This window comes from Neolamprologus multifasciatus, chromosome 5 (assembly GCF_963576455.1).
Source record: "Neolamprologus multifasciatus chromosome 5, fNeoMul1.2, whole genome shotgun sequence".
Lineage (NCBI taxonomy): Eukaryota > Metazoa > Chordata > Actinopteri > Cichliformes > Cichlidae > Neolamprologus > Neolamprologus multifasciatus.
This window is the reverse complement of record NC_140443.1, coordinates 32,467,553-32,492,088: the sequence shown is the minus strand read 5'-3', so window position 1 is coordinate 32,492,088 and position 24,536 is coordinate 32,467,553. Positions and strand designations below refer to the sequence as shown.

The 24,536-nt window shown below is 40.8% G+C and overlaps 1 protein-coding gene across 14 annotated transcripts in view; it reads left to right on the top strand.

Moving 5' to 3' along the window:
* Positions 1–23,586, top strand: part of LOC146519120 (band 4.1-like protein 1) — a 101,824-nt gene extending 78,238 nt beyond the window's left edge. For 7 of the 14 annotated variants that reach the window (XM_085160235.1, XM_085160233.1, XM_085160231.1 and 4 more), the window contains 9 exons: positions 882–2,285; positions 4,107–4,157; positions 5,081–5,440; positions 5,867–5,995; positions 14,977–15,036; positions 17,001–17,096; positions 17,609–17,689; positions 17,779–17,895; positions 20,018–23,586. In XM_085160235.1, the coding sequence (XP_085016361.1) occupies positions 882–2,285; positions 4,107–4,157; positions 5,081–5,440; positions 5,867–5,995; positions 14,977–15,036; positions 17,001–17,096; positions 17,609–17,689; positions 17,779–17,895; positions 20,018–20,023 (2,304 nt within the window). In that variant the 3' untranslated portion in view covers positions 20,024–23,586. The remainder of the gene's footprint in view (positions 1–881; positions 2,286–4,106; positions 4,158–5,080; positions 5,441–5,866; positions 5,996–14,976; positions 15,037–17,000; positions 17,097–17,608; positions 17,690–17,778; positions 17,896–20,017) is intronic. The other 7 variants (XM_085160242.1, XM_085160245.1, XM_085160241.1 and 4 more) reach the window with 5 other exon arrangements.
* The last annotated feature ends 950 nt before the right edge of the window (positions 23,587–24,536 follow it).

The following is a 24,536-nucleotide window of genomic DNA, read 5'->3' as shown; positions in this document are numbered from 1 at the left end:
TTGTGGAGTACCAATGCTATCATGGTGAGTTGTTAGAGTCTGTAATGACTCACTGGCCATATAAAGCAGTGAGGATACTTTGTTTGCCCTATTCAACTATCCTAGTCTGACTTAGACTTAGCAAAGGCTCTGAGCCTTTAGAAGCTATTGTACCCAAGCTATGGTGCGGGTGTTTTATGCTACACTCACTAGAGTTTTGTGTTTCATAAAGTTATTTTTTAAATTATTGCCACATTTCTAAAAACGACCTTGTTTATGTTAAATTCCTCCAAAGTCCTTCAGTCAGCCATTTTTTTACTCCTTTGAAAAAAAGTCTACATTTGCCCAGAATCTGTTGTTCAACATAAAAAAATCGACTAAACTCGTTTGTTCAGCTAATAAATGTGATGTTTTGTAGATTTAGTGGGAGTATATCAAAAGATGAGGCTTTTCAACAGCCTGAAAGACAATTTGTTGCAACATCTGATAAGTTTGTCTTTTTAAATGAACATTATTGTTATTACTTTACATCTTTCCAACAAGTTTTTGCAGTGTCTGATGTGAGTCTATCAGGGTTACATGTGATCCCAATGGGAGATCCATTTTGGACTAAATTTAGACTAAATCAAATTAAACTCAGCGCAATTTCAATGACTGTTTTTGGGTTAAATAAATGTCAAGACCGGCTGACCCGATTCAGCACAAAGGTCTGCCCATGGTGCTCGGGTGGTGATTTGTTTACCGTTTTAAAGAAATGCATATTGAATAGGTAATACCAATGTTCACCAGAACTTCAATATGTACATTTTGGGCCCTTTTGTTGGATTGAAGTCCTTGTCTAGATTTGATTGTTTGCAGTAGCTGTGCTTGTCTAACTGTGTTTAATCTATACCAACATGTAGGGCTCTGAGGAGTGGGTATTGATTGAAAAACAAGAACCTTATCAACAAGACCATGACTGGAAGGCAGAAGAAAAGAACAAATCTCTCACACCTGATTCCTCATGGGAGAAAAAGGGTCTGGAAAAAGAGATAGACGTTAGCAAGATGATGCATAAGGAGGTAGCAGGGTATGACAGAAAAGAAATGAAAAGCCATATTGATGAGTTTCCATCAACAAAATCGTCCAGAGAGGCAGATGTATGCTCTGAGCCTCGGCGTTTTGTGATCCAATTATCTGAGAATGCCGACTCGTTTCAAGACGAATCTCAAAGTAAACCAGCTCGAGCCTCAGACCCTGAGGCGAACAGCGATGCAGCCCCGGGCTCGCGGCACATGAAGGAGCGCACGGCTTCTAAACCGAGAAAAAAGAGGAGACCCCAGAGCTTAAACCTGGGAATGCCCACAGAGCTCGTCTACAGGAAAGGAGGAAGTGATTCCACCGAAGACGAAGACGAGGGCTCGGACTCAGACAACAACTCAGAAACAGCACCGAAGAGAGGAAATCATTGCGAGTCGCCCCCAGTGGCAACGATGAAAGATGATCAGGGTTTAGAAAAGGATCAGCTGATCAGGGTCTATAAAGACGGCAAACAAGAGGGTAAATTAGTTGGAGAAAGCAGGGAGGTCTCCACCCAAGGAGCAGAGCAGGTAAAGAAAAAGGTGAGCCTTGTTGGGACAGCAGATGTCGATTTAGGCTCAGTGAATGGACCTGGAAAAATAGAGCATGAGAGCTCATTCTCAGGGTCTAAAGGAGAGTGTGTGCTGAAGATGCGAGGGAAAGGCTTCATTGACAACAAAGAGTTAGCAGAGGTTAAACTACGACAGGTCAGGACACATGAACGGAAGGTCAGTAGCTCTGGAGGAGAGGATGTTGAGGGTTTCTTGGGCGACAGAGGTCAGAGGACGTCTCTCCACCGACTGTCAGGCAGCAGCTACCAGTCGGAAATAACCAGGATTGTTCCTCTCAAGCCGGAGCGTTCGAAGAGCGTCACGTCCAAGGACGAAAGGGACCGTACGGGACAGGACGATCCAAGACGGGGGATCAGAAGAGAATACCGGTGGTCGGTTGGCTCTCCGGAGGGATCCTCAGACCTCAGCTGGACTGACGGTCCCAACTTTCATCCAGCGTTCGCGTCAGATCTGGAGGGCGTTGCTAAAATCGAGCATCCAGACGACAGCTTTCAGTGTGGTAGAGTGTTCGCGGAGAGCCAGTCGTTCAGCTCAAAGGTTTCAGGGCTTCCCAAAATGGCCCCTCCAGCGCCGCCGGTGAAAACACAGAAGGCGAGAGAGTCCGTGCTAATACTCCGGAACAGCAGAAACGCCAGCAGGGAGCCGAGCCTGGACGCGGCCAAAAAGAGACACTCGGTAACTCCTCTTGGCATCTGCTATTCAGTCATTGGAAACAAAGCATGAGCTTCAGACAGACTTCAGCATGAGCACGCCATTATTCTTTTTTCTCCGTTTTCAATGACTTGAAACACTCATCCATCTTGCCTTGTTCGTGCCTGCATGAAGAGCAGGCGGAGCCGTACCTCTGCTCTGTCTTGTGGCAGTCAAAAAGTGTGGACATTTTCCCATAAGGCAGTCCAGTTTATCCCCCCCTCCCATTGCCTTTTGACATGCACCACACTGTCTGGCAAATCTGTACAGCTCAACACTGGCTGTGAAAGTTTAAACACACACACACGCAAAAAGAAAGTCATGTTTCGGTGTTTTGGTTCATCTTTTTCAGCTGCTGAACCTGAAATTTCCTCCCAGCTCACATTGTTCTCTGTCAGAGGGCGGCAGACTCACATATTACCGCCGCTCCGATGACTTATCCTCATCTCCATGTCATTTCCAAGCTGGAAATACAAAATAAGCGATTTATTGCATTGGAACGTTAGAAATTAAATCACTCATTTGTGAAAGGAGAGGGTGGGGGTGTACTGTCATCCATTACTTTGTTAGAGAGCTAATATCTTCCAAAATTAGAGATAAATGGAGTATAGAATTGGTTTGTGCGCAAAAGATTGAGGAAGCACATCAAACTGATAACCCTTAAAAAAAGAAAACTACTCAGAATTTACAAACTGTCGCTGGATCCGTCGCATGGGTGGTAATAAATCAGAAATCATGCGTTGCATTATTTCCATTTACCCTCACCTGGATTGAAAGCCCAGCGGTGTTCTAAACACACCAGTTCCTCCAACTGTGAAAGCCCAGCAGGCAGCAAGCAGACAGACACCACAGCTCAGTGCCTGACACAGTCAGATTTGCTGCTTTCATTTCACTGTTGGTATCATTGGGAGCTTGCACGTGTTTGGCACCGGAATGAAAGGAATTTGGAGTGAATAGACATGACAGCTTTCATCATTCCCCACCTTTTCATCTGAGTCAAGCTCTTGCATATATTGGATTAAACAGACATGAGGAGAGAGGTGTTGCGTAGCTCTCAGTGTGCGAACAGACCTCACTGGCGAGTGACAATCACATTAAGATCTGATTGAAGTGGGAGAGGGGGGGCCTGGGAAAATATTACGGTGCTCCTCCAAACACGTGGACCCACTCTCCCAGTCATTTTGACAGGTTTTGAAATGCATCACGGCACCTTTTTTCTTAAATTTTTTTAATCAGAAATGTAACAACATCATTTGACTGTATTTGTGTTCAAATTCACGGTGAACCATTGCAACACTTTCTCAGTTAGTGGATGAGTGGCTGCTCTTACTACCAGAAACCTGCTCGTTATACAAAGTGCATGATTTTCTTGCCCTGCCTCTGCTAACTACAACAAATGGCTGTAGATATCGTTGTTGCTTTTCTGTCCTCTAAACTTCTACTGCTGTTTGCTTTTGTCACCGTAGAGCAGTCCTTGAAATTTGTGCTGGTATCCATTCTGAACCTGACTGGATCTGACTGGTCAGAACCAGCGGGCTTGAATTGGGTCTGGCTGAATTTCTCACCTAAACTTGGGTTTGAGTTAATAGCACAAACTTACTAGTGTGTTTGTGTTTTGTATTTACATTTGGACCCTTCAGGATCCCAGTTTAGGTTTACGCTGCAATATTTTGTGCACAGAACCCCACTGGGCTCATATCTTCAGACCCCAGTCAATCACTGCTGTGTCAGTCAGTCCACACTCCACTCCAGCTTGTGCTAACCCTGAGATCCTCTCTCTGCTCTTTCCTCTGCTTCCCTCTGCAGGAGCCTGTCTCTACTCCTGCTATATATGAAGAGCCATTTGCTGACTTCAAGGTTATTCATTTGTATTTGAACCCACCCTTCATATGTCTCTGTCCATTTTTCTCTTTTCCTCCCTCGATGCATGTCTCATACCTGACTGCAGCTTTTACTACCTGTTATCAATGTATGTGACGTTCAAGTTGCTAGTTTTACCAAAACAAGAGTGAGTCTGTAAGTGGACTGTCAGAGCTTTGGATACAAGAAAAGTCGTGTGTTTATATTAGCAGAAGACTAGCTGTTGCATTGCTATTGTTAGTAAGCTAGCTGTTTATTGTAGCTAGTTTATTAGGTAGCTAGGTAGTTGTAGCTAGATGGAATATGCACACCACTATGTCTGAAGCCGGTTTGGTTTTTTTGGAGTTAGATCCAGCTCTCATCACATTCATTGTCAAAACGTCAAGGATGCAATGGCAAAAAAAACATTTCCTCTCAGGGTCTTCAACAGGACTTTGCAAACTAATGGATAATGGCTAGCTTGAGTAGCAAGTTGCTACTTTTACCAAAACGAGAGTGAGCCTGTAAGTGGACTGTCAGAGCTTTGGATACAAGAAAAGTTGCGTGTTTATATTAGCAGAAGACTAGCTGTTGCATTGCTATTGTTAGTAAGCTAGCTGTTTATTGTAGCTAGTTTATTAGGTAGCTTGGTAGTTGTAGCTAGATGGAATATGCACACCACTATGTCTGAAGCCGGTTTGGTTTTTTTGGAGTTAGATCCAGCTCTCATTACATTCATTGTCAAAACGTCAAGGATGCAATGGCAAAAAAAACATTTCCTCTCAGGGTCTTCAACAGGAATGCAAACTAATGGATAATGGCTAGCTTGAGTAGCAAGTTGCTTCCATAACATCGATGATTCCCATTTCTTGCCATCTCCATTCAAAACACTGTAGCTGTGCGATGCCAGAGTTTTGATCCTGTGTCTGTACCTGCACCAGAAGGAGTTTGGGGAGAGGAGGCCTCAGCCGAGCATAGCCTCGGAGGAGGAGCAGGAACGAGACACCGTGGCATGCATGAAGGAAACCCACCTGGGCATCGAACGCAAGTGTTCCAGCATGACGGTCAGCTCCACGTCCAGCCTGGAGGCCGAGGTCGACTTCACTGTCATCACTGACCTCCACTCGGGCCTCGAGGACTTTTCTAAGGGTGTGCCCGAACTGGGAGAGAGGGAGCGACAGCCAGAGGTGGGCCGGGAGGACTTTGAGGAGACCTCCAGGTTCTACTCTGCCCGTCTAATGGGCTCCCGGGACAAGTCTCCCATAGAGGAGAGGCTTCCTGAGGAGGGAATGCATCATGAGGTAGACAGATGAACGCATTTATACGTATTCATCGCCATCATCACCCACTGGCTTCACCCTGCCTGGCTGGACTTCAGTAGCCCCCTGCTGTATTTTTTATTCATTTTTGGACCATGATGTGTTCCTTCAATTTTGTTGATTCCTTATTGTGTTCAGTTTTGTTCTACTCATTTTTATGTATTAATTGTAATTCACCCATTTTATTTTTGTTGGTGTTTCTTTGAATTTATTGCACCTCTTGCAAGTTGTCATCCAGACTAATAAAAATACATTTCACAGTTTGTTCCTGTAAGTTAACATCGCTCGGTTGCTTTCTTTTGTTTAATATGCTGCTTACAAGAATGGGTCTGAAGTCTTCAGGCGACTTGCTGTGAGCAAATCACTTGCTGCTCTTTGACTGTATTGTCCTGTTTGTGTTTGATGCAGCCTCCCGTGGCAAGGAAAGACCCCAGCGCGGTGAGCGTGGCCCACAAGCTGAAAAGAGCCGACAGCAAGACGGAGACGCACACAAATGGATCAGAAGCCCACGCCAACGTCGTTAATGTCTCTCCACAGGTAAACCGAACGCAAAAGCAGTAGAAACAACTAGAGATGGCGCGATACCACTTTTTTATGTCTGCTACCGATATCATAAATTTGGATATCTGCCGATACCGATATGAATCTGATATAGTGTTTTTTAATCAATAAAACTGTTTTTTTAATATCTTGCTGCATTTTGTATAAGTTCATACTCAAGTTTAAATAAACAATAACACTAAAGCTATTCTGTTATACCTGTATGTAAAAAAATAAAAAAATAAAAAAAATACACTGCACCCAAAATATTTCATAGTTCATACTGATCAATCTAATAAACGTAAACCTGCTCCATCCTCCCTATTCTGGTATTTTAAAGAGTACTTAGCCGAAATATTAAGCAACCTAACTAATAGGGTTGCAAACTCCCAGCAAAAAATAAATAGGGAACCACCCCCCACCCTCCACCTCATGATGCTTAATCGACGTAATCAACTTTAATTTGATGCAGTGTGAAAAAAAATACACAGAAATAAATTATTTTTCAAGAATAATTAAATAGATTCAACATCTTCCTTCAACAGAATTGCAGACTGCACAGATGGTACCTTCCGAAAGGAAAACGTAGTATAGCTTACTAGGGTATATTAGACTTAACAGTTACTGTATACAGTAATATTCTATATATTTTACATAAGATTAAAACTTTGGGTGTAAGATTCAGATAATTATTTATTAAAAGCTAGACATTTTAAATGAGAATAAGAAAGAAAAGTATGTCTTTGTGCCCCCTTTTCCCTGTTCATGCCCTATCGGCCCCCCTGGCTAAACTTTGCTAGATCCGCCCCTGCACAGTTACCAGCCGTCAGCTACTTAGAAAAAGATCCTGGTGTAGAAAGTAATATTAAATAAATTCTAACAACAGCTTATCAAGGTTAAACGTGCTGCTGTTGTTCAGCCGCTGGTTTCCTCTTTCTGGTGTGAAGTGGGCCAAAAACAAACAAAAGAGACTGAGTCGACAGAAAAGCCGATCAGCTGATCATTAAGCAGTTTCACGATTGAAGTAGCAGCAAGAAGAGGCAGTCGCTCCAGATATCGGTTGTTAAGCTTAACGTGGGAATGCTTTACAAACATTCAGAGATGAACTTACACACTTGCTTTACTTCTCTCTGGGATAACTTCCTCAGAGATGAAATGCTGGATTGCTAGCGAGGCTACAAATACACACAGCCGCTCTATCACGTGAGTACACTGCTCCGAGTGCTACGGTTATGAGCCGAGTTACTCCGTGTCGCAAGTTTTGTGAGGTGCTTTTTTTATATTTAATGGATCGGATTACATTTTTTTTTATTTCTCTCTGATATCCGATCCAGTAATTTACGTCAGTATCGGACCAATACCGATACGTAATATCGGATCGGTCCATCTCTAGAAACAACAGCACTATAGTCTGTGTGAGGTGTCATGTATAATTCTAAAAAACTTAAACATGATCAAACAATTTGATCAAAATTTGTATTCTTGATTATTGTGCGCTCTTTGTGGACCAGATTATCTGTCAACACTGAAGTCTTTTTGAGTTCAGCAAACTGCACCCAATACCATTAAATTTCTTATACCTCTTAGTAAGAACTTGGACTGGTAATTTTCTATGGGTGTTAAAATGCTGTGTGTGTGTGTGTGTGTAAGTATACAGGAAAACCTACCTGTAAGTTTAATGTTTCAAGCCTTATTTAATACAACATGGTGTTCATTTTATAAAAGTTACTGGGGTTCAGTGAGAGCCACTAGGCGTATGTGACTGGGCTTCAGAAGTCGATTAAACAGTGAATTTCAGCAGCTGTTTACTTATTTCTAGCGCCCTGTGATTGATCGCCAGCCAGTCATTATGCCAGTGTGACTTTGGCCTAAAACAACACCAAAGCCACAGCCAATAGACTGTTAGCTCACGGTTAGTCCTGACTGTGTACAAAGCAGCATAATCCACCGACCTGCACCTCTAAAGTGTAAAAATCTTTGCTTCAAAATGTACAATTTTAGGGTTTTTTTTTTTTTGTTTTTTTTTACAAGAACCTCCATGCCAGTCAGCACGGAAGGTGCTGTTGGCTTTACACATATTTATTTGCACAGCTTTAACCTACAACATGTTAGATACTGGGCTTTGGATGTGCCTGAAAGCTCTAGACTGAGCTTGGCTTGCTATCTATTCCTCTAACTCATCAACAAGATGAAGATCTGTTTTCCCAAATTGACAAAGTATTTACTTTTTTTTAAACTTCTTTAGGAAATGTTGGGTTGAATATGATGAGCACTTTAAATACTTATAGGTGAGTGCTAAAGAATTAGGGCTACGGGACTGGCAGAAAGAGGAAATGAGGATCAGCTCCAACAGTCGCCATCAAAGTGACTCGCGATTAAGAATTTCTTATTTGTACAGAGCTTGATTAGAGGAAGAAGCGTCTTCTTTGAGCTGCAGTGACATGATGGCCATATTCCCCAGACACGGATGGAATAATAGCATCATTATGAAGTGATTAAAGTATTGACAGTGTATTAATGAGGATGATGAAAGCAGGTGCGAATCCCATTCATCTCCGGAGGCAGAGATTTGAGTGCCGGCTGGCTGTCCCACAGGAGCCTTATTAAAATGTAATCATCGCTGGGCTCTTTAGCCATTCAGCTAATAGTGTGGATGAACTCAGGCGATGATGTAGAGCGGGTGCCTTTGAAGTGCCACATCAGCGTTGAGTCACATTTTCAAAGATGCCAGAGAAAGCCACCGTACAGAGTGTGCATGTATGCGTCTCAGGCACACTGACGTCATTCTTGGGCAGACACAGATCCTCAGCAGTGACACTGCACAGCCAGCAGAGGGAGACGTGCTTTGTTTGTTGAGCTTGGGGTCTAAACAAAAGCACAAAGGCTCAGCAGCTGCTCCGTTCCAGCTCTCTGCAAAGCACCGACAGCACACTGTAGGACAATTTATCTTGCTTTCACAAACAATTAATCACATATAGTCATGAAAATACACCAGCAGCCTCTTTAACTAGAATTACTGAGCCTTTTTTTCCCTGCTGCAGTCCCTACTACTAGATTTACTAGCCTGCGCAGATTTGCGTAAATTCCCCCCCCGCCCCTAACACCTCTTGGCACCCCGCTGAGATTTTCACAGGTCTTCAGCTCCATTGTTCTCCTGCTTTTGTTGTGCAAAGACACCCTCCCCCAACCCCCAACCATGAGAGATTCAGGTCTTTCCTTCCCTGCAAGGCTACTTTCCTTCCTTACTTGCAGCGTACAATACACCATGGTAGTTCTTGTCAATCCTTGTCACTACATTGCATGCCTGCCCATAAACACATATACACAGAGTTGTACATATATTTATATAGCCACACCTTACATATTATGCATAAAGTCTAGTTATACACACACACACACACACATCTATATCTATATATATCTATATATATCTATATATCTATATATCTCTAATATATATATATATATGTATATATGTATATATATGTATATATATATATATATATATATATATAGATATATATATATGTATGTATGTATAAATGTATATATATATATATATATATATATATATATATATATATATATATATATATATATATATATATATATATATATATGTGTATATATATATATGTGTGTATATATATAGATATATATATGTGTATATATATAGATATATATATGTATATATATATATATATATGTGTATATATATAGATATATATATGTATATATATATATATATATGTGTATATATATAGATATATATATGTATATATATATATATATATGTGTATATATATAGATATATATATGTATATATATATGTATATATATACATATATATTAGAGATATAGATATACACGTATCCATATTTATGTTTCCAGATTGTTTGTATAGTGCACTTTCTATACCGTGCTCTTTGTACAGTTTTTATTTAGCTGCTTTTGTCTTGCACTGTCCACTTTTTTGCAATGACAATGCAGATTTTCCACTTGTGGGACAAATAAATGCAGATTTGCTGTGTGTGTGTGTGTGTGTGTGTGTGTGTGTGTGTGTGTGTGTGTTTGTGCAACATTGGCATTTGTTTACTCAGATCCAAGGCAGGCAAAACCTCTGTGTTACAACCTACATAGAAAAGACACACATTCACAATATATGGGTACACAAGTCTTTTTTATTTCAAAGTATTTCCGACTTTACAGCGTTTGCAGACCCAGTGTCCATCATCCCTGCATTTGGCACAAGTGAATTTCTGACATGTTGCACAGGTAAACCTGCTGCGATTCCTGTTGCAGCTCTCTTGCACCTGGCACTGCGTTGTCTTTACAGTCCCTGGCACAGCAGCTGCAGCAGCTTCAGCAGCCTGCCTCTGTGCTAATATTTCCTTGAGCTGCATGAATCAGCAACGAAGTTGCTGAGCTAGAAGACTCAGAAACAATCTTCTTTTGCCTGTCCACCCTGTACATGCCTTGTACAAAATGTAGGCATTCACCGCCGCCAGGTCCAGCATATTGTAGAAAGCCGCTACTGGCCACCTGCATGTTGCTGCTCTTACGGAATACATCCGTGCCATTTGGTCCAACACGTCTACACCACACTGTAAAAGCAGAGAGAGAGTCATGAGTATATGTTTTTTTCTATAGGCCTGTATAGCACACATCAGAAACACTGGTTTAAAATTGTACACACATTCACATACCTTCATGTGGTTATAGTCTGCTATCGTGTTGGATTTCCTCTTTCTGTCGTCACTGATCGTCACGTCTTGGTGCATGGAACTTAGAACACACACAGTCTTGTTTTTTTAGGTGCATAAATTGTCAAGGAGACACCGCCACTTCTAAGCACTGAAGTGGAGAATACCTCTCGCTTTGCAGTATCTTTTGCAAGTTGAGGAAGTTCACGCCGGACTTTATTCACCGTGCCCAGTAACGTTGTTTTGCGCTGCAGCAGTCTGTGCGACAGTGACAGTGAAGTAAAGAAATTGTCCGTTGTGACGTTTCTCCCATCATCCAAAAACGGCTCCATCAGTTTCATGACCACGTTCTCTGCCAGCCTCTCTCCCTTCTGATGACTGGGGTCCTTTCCCAAGTAAGGAGATGCACTGCAGACATATTTGGTGTCCAAATCCGTGGTCATCCAGAACTTGATCCCAAATTTGTCTGGCTTGGTTGCGATATACTGTGTGAATGGACAACAAACCTTGGTAGGGAACAGCTGTTCATCTATGGTCATGTGTTCTCCTGGAGTGAAACTCTTAGCACAGTTCTCGTTGAAGCGTGTCCAGATGTCTGAGATCGCCGCAAATTTGTCTGTTTTCACCCGTTCTGCCCGCGTGTCCCTGTCATCAAATCGAAGGTGCATAATTGAAATGAATCTATCTCGGGGCATTGTCTCTTTGATTACTGACACCAGAAATCCTCCTGACCAGCAATCCACAATGGCACCAACAGGACACATGATTGCTCTTACAAACAGGATTGAAATGAATGCCATCAGTTCATGAACTGACAAATTCCAGTCCGGCTCTGTTCTGCGGGCTTGATGTACCGTACAGTCTCTGATGGTCTGCAGCATTCCCACGTCTAACAGGCAAAGGAAGCTTTGGAGCACACTTGTAAATTTGCAAATTTGCGCAGGTTAGTAAACCTAGTGTTAAAGCAGAACAATAATGGAAATGAGTGACACACAAAAACAAACTTGTCATTTTTCACATTTTAAAGGAATAAAAACAAATCAGTCAAATGCAAAACGTTGGATATAAAGCTATAGTTAGGACACCATCAAAAGGTAAATCTCACATTCCAGTTTAGTACCAATTATTAAACCTTGATGTGACTAAGCTTATCTAATCTGACGTTCTCTCTGCTACTGAAGTGCCATAATGACAAAATCTAGAGAAATTGGTTAATTGTGGGTGCCCATGAGTCTCATTAGGGATATAAAAAGATTTAAAATATATATAAATGAATTATTTAAGCGTAAAAAAACCTCCTGCTGGTGGGTTATACTTCCATTCCAGTAAATTACACCAAAGAGGAGACTGTTTTCTGAGTAAACTCTTGGTTTATGAGTCTGCTGTTACAAACAGGGTGTATATACACTCACACTTTAATAGGTACACCTCTTCCACTGCTTGCTGATGCATAATAATAAAAATAATCAGCCAATCACGTAGCAGCAACTACAAATATGACAAGGTTAGCATCTTGACTGTCTAGTAATTTAAGTGACTCTGAATGTGGCATGGTTGTTGAGTATTTCAGAAACTATTGATCTGCTTAGATTTTCCTACACCACCATCCTTTGGGTTTACAGGGAAAGGTCCAAAACAGAGTAACTATCCAATAAACAGCAGTTCTCTACACAAAATCCTTCAAAGCAAGGTATGCAGGAGAGTGTCTCTGAATGCACAACACATCAAACCTTGAAGGAGATGGGCTACAGCAGCAGAAGATCACACCAAGCGCCACGCTAATCGGCTAAGAACAGGAAACTACATTTTCCAAAGGCTCACTAAAACTGGACACTAAAAGAGTGTTGCTGGTCTGCAGGTCTACAACATTTGCATGGCAGGGTCATAATTGAGTGTAAACCACACGAAAGCATGGATACAACCTGCCTGGTATGAATAGTTGCTGCTGGTGGTGTGATGGCTACCAGAGTATTTTTGCTGGCCACGTCCACATCTTCTGATGGCTGCTTCCAGCAGGATAGTGCACCATGCACACCAACATGACTTCATCATGAGTCTGTTGTACTCAAATGGCCTCCACAGTCACATGATCTCAATCCCGTGGAACACCTTTGCGATGTGGCGGAACAGGAAGTCAAGGACATGCAGCTACTGGATGATGCTGTCGTGTAAATCTCTGAGGAATGTTACTAGCACTTTCTGCGGCACAAAGAATTATTCGACGCGACTGGGAGGTTCCCGGGAAAAATGTGTTTGCTGTTCTTTTTGAACAATCTGCTAGATAAATGAATCAAATTTCGGTTTTTATTTAACCGCTTGCTTCTCATGCCATCCAAATATGGTGATGGAAAATATTGTCACTTTGGTGACATCAAGGACTGAGCAGCTAGCATTTAGCTGCTAGCTGATTCATGTCTGCTGGAAGACGTTGTAATTTACCTGAGCTGACCTTAAAAAGGAACGAGACCTTTCAGTGAGACAATAATCTTGAACACACTAGCAATTCTACCAAGAGATGCTCTCGAATGAAGAATTAACCCATATGGAAAAGATATATATAAATCTTATAAAGTTTTTATCTGTCTTGTATGAAACTTGTATGAAAAGCATACAAGAGTGAAAACACATATAACATCCCTTGAAAAATTATATAATGAAACTTGTATGTTTTGTATACTTACTAAAGAAATATATGAAAGTAATGAGAAAGTGGCCACTTTCATGAGTAAGTCATATATGTTTTTACTATTTCTTTTCCATATGGGAAAGCTCGTGAAAAGCTCACTTTGAAGTCCCAGTGAACTGTGTACATTTAATACATTTAATAAAATCCGTCAAATATCTGATTTTGCATAGAAAAGTGAAAAACTTCACCTTTTATACAAAAGTCCTGCACAAAATAGTTATTCTTGCTAAAATGCCAAAGCAATACTTGTTTCTGAGCACACTGCTGTACTTAAATCTATTTTTATATTACCTTTACTGTATCCATATGTGCTGTTTGAGTACAGGGGTTGGTGTTCTTATTTCTATATATATTACCTTATATATCCATGATGAAATGGATGCTGTCAGCACAAACACTGTTGGTTAAAGATAAAACATGTTGACTTGGATTTGATGGAGCAGTAAATCAGCCCTCATCACTTTCTTTAAAGTGAGACTTTTTAACGAGTCAGTGCGTCGCAGAGATAAACAGCAGAACTTCACCAGCAGACACGTGTGATGTGCTTTAGATCGCTTTCACTGTATCTAATGACTTAAATAAATAAAGACAGTAAGGCAGCATTAACAGCAGGTCTTTTTGACTCGACAGGAAAAACAGATGAAACTAATTAGAATAAATTGTCCAAACAGCAGTGACACCATGAAGCAGCTCAGTGACGGTGCTCATTATGTTGTTTATAGCCACTTGTCCTGTTTGACATGCCAACATGTCTGTTGTGGAGGTCCAGCCCTGGCATTGTCATTAACTGAGGAGCCTTAATTCAGGTTTTTGAATATGACCATTATGTTCCTGCTGTAGTGTGTCAGAATGTTCGCTGTGTGAACGGCCTCATTTCATCATATATATGTTGTCTCTATAACAGGGGTGGGCAACTCCAGGCCTCGAGGGCCAGTGTCCTGCAGGTTTTAGATGTGTCCTTGTACCAACACAGCTGATTTAAATGGCTAAATTAGCTCCTCAACATGTCCTGCAGTTCTCCAGAGGCCTCATAATGAACTAATCATTTGATTCAGGTGCGTTGACCCAGGGTGAGATCTAAAACCTGCAAGACACCGGCCCTCGAGGCCTGGAGTCGCCCACAACTGCTCTATTATATACTAAAAAGATTTGTTGTTCGACTGGCAGTAGGGTTTCAACACAACATCTTAATGAAGTATCCTGGATGCTTCATTAAGATGTTGTTGCAGCAAGAGTACTCCAGACCTTTGTACGAATGTGTTTTACATGAATTTTTTGAAAATTTTTTTGAAGACTCACGATGTGATTAAAAACAACCAAAATAAGTTGCACCCATGTGAGACATCAAACTGATAATCAGAAAAATCTGAATTTCATGTTCTAAATGTGAAAAATTGAAATGTAAACTCCATGAAAAAGGAAGTAAAATCAAACTCCTCAAAGTGCAATGTTAAATCCACTACAATTAGCAGAGAACAAAACCACACTATTCTATTTTAAATATGCACTAATTCTTCTTTGTGCGAGCACAGATTGTATTTAAAAAGCTCATTAAAGACTGTTAATAAGAGCCATTTCCTCTTTTTCAGAACTATGGAGTCGTCAGCCCACAGGAGGCTGCTGCTGCCGTCAAAGAAAATGGCTCTCCTGTAAGTATCTTTGATGAGGAGCAAAGGGACAGTGTGTGTGCGTGTGTGCATGTGTGTTCACAGTGAGAAACCCTAGCGATTTGTCCACTGATTTCCTCTCTTCTTGCGTTGAACTTTCATATCCTGCTGAACGACTGTAGAAATGAATAATGTTGCACGAGGCAGCTGTTTGCAGGACCACATTCAGATATCTTCACGTGTTTTTTTTGTAACATAGTCTGTTGATTCCAACATTTACGTTCTACCAGCAGTGACGGCTGTTTTTTCTTGATGCTCATTATATTTCTGTCCAAGTCAAAGTCCTGAAAATGCTGGACTTAGTGTCACGACTGGGGCAGCAGCCGTGTGATGTGTGGAAGGAGGACTCAAATGCAGCACTTATTCAGATGTGAGGGTGATTTATTAAGAATACCAAACATAAAGTGGGGATGGCAAAACAGAACTACGGATGAACTAAACTGGGAGAAACTAAACCAAAGAGTAGCAAACCTGAACATGAAGGGAGGACAGCAGGGAGAGCACGCAGGGGATTCACAGAGTAATGCGGAGTATGCAGGGTAACACAGAGAATGAACACAGGCGACGCAACGAGGAGCACGCAGTATAAATACACACACCAGGTAATTAGGAAATGGCAGACAGGCGGGGACACAGCTGGAACTAATGGACATAACGAGACACAAACCTACAAAGTAAAACAGGAAACTCACAGACTGTTTTACACAACCAACTGGGGACACGAACAGAACACAGAAGGGAGGCACAGGTAGGGATGATAGGAACACACAACTCAAACCCTAAGAACAAATACAAAATCAGAATAAACTAGAAAAATGATAATAAACTTAAAGCGCTGGGTCACCAACCCAGGACCATGACACTTAGAGTTTTGCTTGATGTTTTAAATATGTGACCAAGTACTAAAACAACTACTCAAGGCTGTATGACCAATCAGCATGAAACGAACGTTATGATTATTACGTTTAAGCTTCATGCTAAATTGTTTAAACAGACATTTCAAAGATGGCTAAGTTCTATAGTAGGTGTAAATGAAGAGAGACAGACAGTACGTGACACATACACAGATATATTTCAAATCGGGGTGCCCTCCACTCCCCTGGTTTGTTAACACCATCCTGGCTGTGTGTACTCTGTGTGGTCATCGTCCAGCTGAGACAGAAACTGACTGAAATACCACATGACACTGAAATACCCGTAGCTGGCTAAAAACATTAGAGTTCATTAGTAGAACTAATATTGTGTTCATCGTCCCCTTGTCTTTACAAGCCACGCAAGTATATTGTGCAATCTTTTTGTTCATTGGCGTGAAAAATGTGATCAGTGTACTAGTGACGAATTTTCTGGCTCTTATTTTGAAAGTTCAGTTGTTGCTAATCGGTTACCACTGACACATCCCATCTCGTGCTTTCTTACCGGTGTGGCTACAGCTAGCAACTTTAAGTTCTGCTCTGGAAATCTAATTGCTGGAGTACCTGCAGCAGGTGCAGCGGCGTTGCAGAGCAGAACAAGGACTGCTGTTGCCAACTGTCATTCAAGACAGTGGAGCTGATTTTTGTTGTTATGCACAGTCCACTATGATGAGACTCGCTGGTTTATTAGGCGCAAAGCTACAAAGAATGTACTTCTATGGGAAATCATTACAAGAACAGCTGTTAGTGAAGGTTTTTTTTTTTATAATGCAGAGAAAGCAAACTGTTGCTGCACACATCAGCATTTTCAGTGGCTTGTATTATTATCAACAGCTGATAAAGAGAGTTTTGTTGACCAGGGCATCTGGTGCACAGACACTCTGATAACGGTTAACAGATTTCAGATCTTTGATTTAGATCCCAGGAGGCCGAGATCCCCCAAGGCTGGCAGAGGGTACACGTTGTGTCCGAGGATGTTTTTGCCGTTGGCTCCGTCTATTTGTGTATAACTGCTCTCTAATGACTGTGCTGCAGGTAAAAGCCAGCACCCAGGGGAGAGAGTCTGTTGTGTCCCCGCTGACCATCACTGCTGAGAACGTTACCTCAGCAACCACGACACAAGTTACCAAGGTACCACTTCATGAGTTCCTATGGTTACAGTTTGATGGCCGAAGCATTAGATCAGCGCCATCACATCTTTGTCTGTGTTACCCGTCCTTATAGATGCATTGGAGTGGAAGATCAAATATTTTATTTTCTTAACTTCTTAATTAATAACAGGAAACTGTAATTAATATGTTAACAATATATTTTGATAAGGTGATCGACTCTGATAGGCTCTACATGAATACTAATAATACAAATCATTATTCCCTGCAGCTCTATTAGGACTGAATTACTGTTAGACAACATGATTCACGTTATCAAGACTTTTAGTGCATAAAGACACATTTATTTTAACAGGACGCCAGTTTCATATCACTTAACAGTTAAAAAAGTCTCACACTAAATAAACTGAATGGATCTGTGTAAATTGGAGAGAGATTTTTGGAAGGAGGACATGGATAAAATAGACTACAATAACAACACACTGCTGCTTTTTCTTGTGTGTCATTAAATTTCATTCTTTCTTTATTCAACAGACTGTGAAAGGAGGCTACTCGGAGACCAGGATCGAGAAGAGGATTATAATCACAGGAGATGATGATGTGGACCAACATCAGGTGAGAGACACTGTTCACAGAAACCCTCGCAAAGCAACGTTCGGACGAGAGGGTTACGACACGCGCGTTGATTGTTTTTATGTCCCCAGGCACTTGCCATGGCTATCCAAGAGGCAAAGCAGCAGCATCCTGACATGCTGGTGACAAAAGCAGTGGTTATCAGGGAAACAGAGTCGCCCACTGAGGAGCTACAACAGAAAGCAGAGGTAAATATCTGTTGTTACAAGAACTCTGTACTTTTTAAGGATTACTTCAAGCACTTGGCAGGCACAGAGCCTATGCTTAGACTCAAGGTTTTTTGTTGGAAAGATAACCAAATGATTACAAAACACAGAACAAGTACAGAGGGCCACTAAGGTGCAAAGCTAATCCAAAGAAATGCAAAACAATTATAAACAGTTGGGAAATGACTGCCGAGAGAAAATAAAGCAACTAGACATCAAAATGAGATACAAAATAACTACAAAGGAGATAACAGATGATTACAGAGGGATGCCAAATGACAATAACTATATATTAAAAAATTATTGTAAAGATGTAACGGGACTATAGGAGGATGAAAAATTACCTTAAAGAAATGCCAAGTACCTACATAATAATGCAACTACAGATTCAGACCAAATGAAGAAGATACAAAGTGGTTTAGACTTGCCAAAGATGCACACACATTACAAAGGAGAAATGAAAACAAAATGATGCAAAACTGTTCCAAATTACTATAGAGAATAAAATTCAAAGCACTGTTAAAATAACTAAAAAGAGACGCCAAAACACTACAAATGGAGGCAGGAAGTTAGAAATGTAAGATGCAAAGATGACAGAAAGACACATAAAGTGATATGAAGTGATTCAAAATGACAAAAAAGAGTGAAAATGGCTATAATGAGACAGGCCGACGACAAAGCTCGTCTACTGTTGCAGAAAAATCTACCAAAAAATGCAAAAGTACTACAAAGGGATGCAAAATATGCACAAAAAGATATACAAAGACATAAATTGACTGCTAAATGACGTGCATAATAACCATGAGTAACATAGGGATGCAAAATGTCAACCAACAGAAAGAAAGATGTTACATACAGATACAAAACATCTAACTATACAATAAATATTAATTGAGAAGAAAAGAGTAATAAACCCGATGCCTACAAAAGATGCAGAACATTATCAAACCAATGGAACTAGAATAGATATAAAAAGAAAGCAAAATAGCTAAAATGAGATGAAAATGTACCTCCTGCCTCTTCTAGGAATCACTGTTATCACCTCTGAGTATGTTAACCCTCAGATGATGGAATCTCAGCTTTTCTGGCTCAGCAAACAGGTCAGAGTACTGAGTCCTAAAACAGATAAGGATTAGAGATTCAAACCAGATCAGCTCCACATCCAGTTGGGCTGTTATTTGCCAGTTCATCCTGTCTGGGTCTGTTTGGATCTCTTCATAGTGGGTTATTCGGTTCCAGCATGATCTGTATTCCTTATGGAAAATGGCCCATCCTCCGAAAACTACTAAAATATTGCCTGTCCTGTTTTTTTTTTGTTTTTTTGTTTTGTTTTGTTAAATTTGATACTATTATTTAACTCATGGTATTTATGGCTGTGCTATACAGATGGGAGGCATCATCTATCAGTGAAGGCTGATATTAGATGAAGTTGTAAATAGTTATGCTGGGGAACATTAAAGTAGATTATTTTCTGTCAAACTCATAGATTATTTCTGCCATGACTGGATAAAAATACTTAATAAATGCTATGGTGAATCCTGGTATTGTAGCGCCATTGATAATGGTGTTCTTTCTCTACTCACATGAACTGAGGGTGATTGAACTCAGAGCTGATTGAAGTAACACTAATCGGCTGTTCTGGAACCAAAAAAGTCAGTTTGTAAAATGTTCTCTGTGGAAAAAGGGCTCAGCTCTCTGTGGGATGTAGTAAGATACAAAACCATTATAAAGACATCTTAAATGAACAAAAAGGAGAGACGAATCCTACAAAGATGCAAAATTAGTGTATTAATGTAGAGTGACTACATATGGCACAAAAAATGCAAAACAACTACAACAAGGTCCTAAATGACCACAAATGAGAAAAATGACTATAAATGTAAAATTAATATGTGTAGACATAAAACGAGGGATGCAAAATGAGTACAAAGAGAAATGGCCGCAAAGGTGCAGAATTACTTCAAAGCAATGCAACTCAGTGGCAGCCAGACCCCAAAATGACTAAAAAGACAAGAAAAATGAGCAGAAAGAGAAGAAAAACAGATTTATACATGCTCACGAGCACGAAACATCTTTTTATGTATGTGTTGTCATGTGGTTGCAGTCCTGATTGAACATGGTGGCTCCTGAGACGGGGGACAGGAGAGGATCCTCCAGCTGTGTGTCTCCGGCCCCGCCCTGCAGTATGCCACCAACCCGATAAGAGGACTTTCTACCCCACTGTGTACACACCAACACGACAACAGACTGCGTTCCACGAAGCAGTAGACCTCCACTCCTTTCCCTTTAGACGTACCAACTGTGACTGGCCTCTGATCTGACCCGGCCTCCCGTCCCGTCCCGGCCGATCCCAGCCTTCCACCCTCTAGTGGAAAGAGGATAAATCTTCGATTGGGAGATTTCACACGTTTCTTCCATATTATTTAATGTAACATGTTTTGGCTCGTTTGAACCAGTGAGGTGTCACCTCTCACAGTTTGTGTTTAAGGGTCACACGTCTACCCCGTGCTGCTGTTATTATTAGAGAAAAGGAGGGGTGGGAGAAAGTATGGGGACAAATGCTGGTAGCATGGGTAGGGATGGGGAGGTGCCAAGTGGCAAGAGCCAGCCTTTTTTGCTTGTTGGCCATCTCCTAGCCATGCCACCTTCAGTATAATCAACTGCTGTCTTATTAGCTTTTTACATTTTTATCTATAGAGGATCTAATTTATGTTCAGTGTTTGCTTGTTTATGAAATATGTATAATATCAGAAGATTATAATCTGCATGATTCAATTAAAATAGCAGGGGGAATGAAAACAAAACAAAAATACACACATGAATATGTCCGCCTTTGGAAGCCCGGAGAAGTGGGAACGAGGACCGTTGAGAAAGTGTAAAATACATGAGGCCAATGAATGGTGGACAGACTGTACTAACTGTTCAGAGGACAGCTGGAACTGGTCCCAGTCTTCAACACACAAGCATCACTGTCCTCGTCCAGCTTCACTGTTATTGTTTTGCTGTCGGCTCACCATCAACACAAAGAGATGCTGGTCACAGTTTTAGGGTTTTCAGAGGAAATTTTAAATATAAATAATATTCTATTTGTGATATATATTTACTTCTTTTTTCCTTACTTGCTTTACTGACTTCCATTGGGAAACAGAGTTTGTTTGACACTCTTGTGTTTTTGGACATTTCAGCCTTTATGTGTGAACATGCTGTAAATTCTCCCTGACAGAGCTGTAATCAACTGGCTCCAAACTAAGAGCTGGTTTTCCAGATTGTAAAGTTGGGCTGCAAAATGCCAATGTTGACATCACAGCCACCAGCTGTGATTTACTAATGTTGGCCACGTTTAAAGAGCATAACAAGGCCAAACTACAAAATCAACGTTAGCAGTATCGTAATAACTGTGCATAACCGGTAGCTGGGATATTTAAAAAATATTAATAGCGTTAGCGATGCACATATTATAACAGCATAAATATTCATGTAATTGCTCTTTTTTGTGTATTTGTACAGTCATAGTTAGACTTTTGTCATCTCCGTACTTTGTACTTTGACTTTCTTTTTTGCAAAAAAAAAGAAATCACTACTCTGACCTAACAGCTATGGTAAAATTTAAACACTAGCATTATTGCTATCATCATTAAATCGTCAAAAACTTTTTTTTTAACTTATTGAGATAATATTGCTATCAAGATTTTTTTTACCCTGATAATTATGATATGGCGACATGACGACAGTCTTATCTGTCTAGTTTCATGTTTAGACATCTGTGATAATGAACTTGTTAGCATTTAAGCAAACAGCCAGATTAGCACGAATTAGCATTTATTTGTAGCGCTTTTTCTACCAAGCTAATAATTCAATTCCATTATTTAATCGCTGTCGGCACTCTTATAGTGCTGGTATGATTTGTTTCTTTCTTTTTTTTCTTCAGGGATTTTGTTTTGCTGTAAAATTCGTCACTATGCTAACTTTGCTAGCCTACCTGCAGGCTCATGTTTAGACGGTAGCAGCAGGAGGTTTTATTAAAAGCGGCATAAACTATGCTGTAAAAAGGTGTAAGAGTGAACCAAAACAGTGAGCTGAAAGGGGCTAACATGCTAAGGAAACTACAGAGTCAGTTTTTTCTTTTGATTAGCTTGTTATGTAAAACCACTGATCATAGCAGCTCTTTAAATAGCGACTGGTTCTTGGATTGTGCGCATGTTTGCAGACACAGCCTGAAGAGTTCAAGACACAAGATTAACAAGGGTACTTTTTCTCTCTCATTTTTTTCTTTTGTTTTCAGGTTAACTTTTTGACGTTGTGGTTTATGAGTTTGTATTTATAGGAGTGGTCAAAGTGAGCTCCTCCCTGTTTCGCATCACAGACAAAGCGTATAGTATGTCATGCGTTAAGTGGCCTCCACCCACACAGCGTGCTGGTTGTCTCATATTGTATATCCGTCGATTCTGGGTGACCTTTAATACTATACTATGCATCAGCTATCAAACATACAAATCCCTCTAACGGAGCCCGACCCGTGTTAGCCTGTGTCCCCGCTGTCACTGTTAACTTTTTGTGCTACTGTTACCTGAAGCAGTGACGCGCACTGCTTGTGAGATTTGCAATAAGCAGACATTCTTCTTATTCTGTGTCCTCTAAAGGGAGAAAACTGTGAACTGTCGTGTGTATCAAAGCGTAACCAAAACCAACAACACGGAGTTGTAAAATGACATTCGAAGGAATCTTTCCAACATTTGTGACCATGGCTTTGTTGCCCTCTTCATCTAATCCTCCCTTTGCCCTGATTTGAACCTGTTGACCTGCTGTTGGTGGTGTCTGCGGAAAACAGGAGAAAACTGATGATTTGTATATTCTGTTTTGCTCTGTTTTATTTTACCTGGTCATATGACACTGGACTGTTGAGAAGGCACTTGCTTGCAATGATTTTCAGCACATGTACTGTAACCTGCTGGGGGGGAAAGCCTGTCTTTGCTGTAGGTTTGGACACACTACTGATGGAAATGAACAACTGTAGGCATCGGGAGAGAAGCTGTGTAATGAGGTGGCGAGTTGGAGGATGGAGGACCTGTATTTATATATAAATATCTGTACTTCTGTGTATTAGCCTGTACACTTTGTAGAAACTGACAGGAGCAGAGATGTGTTTTTAGGTGAGGGACGAGGCAGTAAGTAGAACCCGAAGGACAGCGGTGCAATAGAAATGTCACACGAATGGGTGCCTTATGTTAAGAGCCGCGGGAGCAATTATCAGTGCGCGCCTGAAAGTGCTCTTAATCACCACGAGGCAGATGGAGGAACGACCTCTCCTCTCCACCCAAGGTGAAGAGGAGCTGTCTCGAAAGCGAATTACTGTCTTGTAAAGAAGATGACTTTGAAGGCAGCGAGAAAAGGAGTCTCTCTGAATATGAAATGTTGGTCCTCAACGAGATGCCGAACGTTTTTGGCCCCATTAACTTTAGAAAACCAGCACAGTATGGATCACGGATGTGAGGTTTTTTCCCTCTGTGAAGACCATCAAACTGCTCTGCTGTAAAACCTCCACCTCCAAGTCTCCACTGCCTTTTGCTCTACATCCCCCTAGTGCTTGGTGGTGTGTATTTGCTGTATTTGCATTCAGTCTAAATGGAAAAAAAAAACATACATGCATAAATAAATGTCTCAGTATGATTCAAACACTGTCTCTGATTCTGTAATGAAGGGAGAGGGATTTCTTTTTGAACTTGAGGAAATGTTTGGTTTGTTTTTCCCCTTCTGTTACTTGAATATTTCCATACATTTACAATTCAGCTTGTGAAATAAAGGGCTTCTTTTGTAACACCAGAGTAGTGAAGGATTCTTGCTGGAGTGAATATGATGGAAACAGCCTTGGTCTGTATTGCCATCTTGTGACCACATTCGGTACATGCAGTAAAAGTGGGCTGCAGTGGGTTTCTGGGTGCTCTTAGTGCCACCTAGTGGATTTCTGAAACCAAAGAAGCATGCTCAACATTTTCACTGAACTTCAAAAATCACTTGGTACTTCACACAGAATACAATCACCTTATATTAGTCTGCAAAACACCTGCAGGATGTCTTCACATTGTTTACAAGTCACAATAGTTTCGCCTTTGCTGGTACGGAAAGCCAATTAAGTCAAAATTCTTCTTTTTTCTTTTCCCCACATACAGTCTCATTGCACAGATTGTTTTTTTCTAATTGCCCATGATGGGTAGATAACTATGGCTGTGTCCCAGTTTTATCATTTATTTATTTATTTCGCTCTGGCTTTTCCCATACCAGAGTCTGTCACTGCTGCTACAGAAATCCACTTATGTCTTAATTCACCCCCTTGATTTTTTTTTACCAGCTTTAATTTAGATTTATATCACCAGCTGGCATTTGCACATTTATAATAAGTTTCCATTGCAGGTCTTGATTAATCAGTACCGTATCACCCCAATAGAGCACGTTGCTGTCAGATTATTGTGGTTCCTATGGTATTTAAAAGTAGGATGGGAGGCGGACCCTCCACCTTTCAGTGGTTTTTATACACGACTCTGCATATTATTATTAGTTATTATCAGTCTCTGGCTCTTTTCTACAGCGTGTCTTTAGCTGGAAGTTTCCTGTTAAAAGGGAATTTT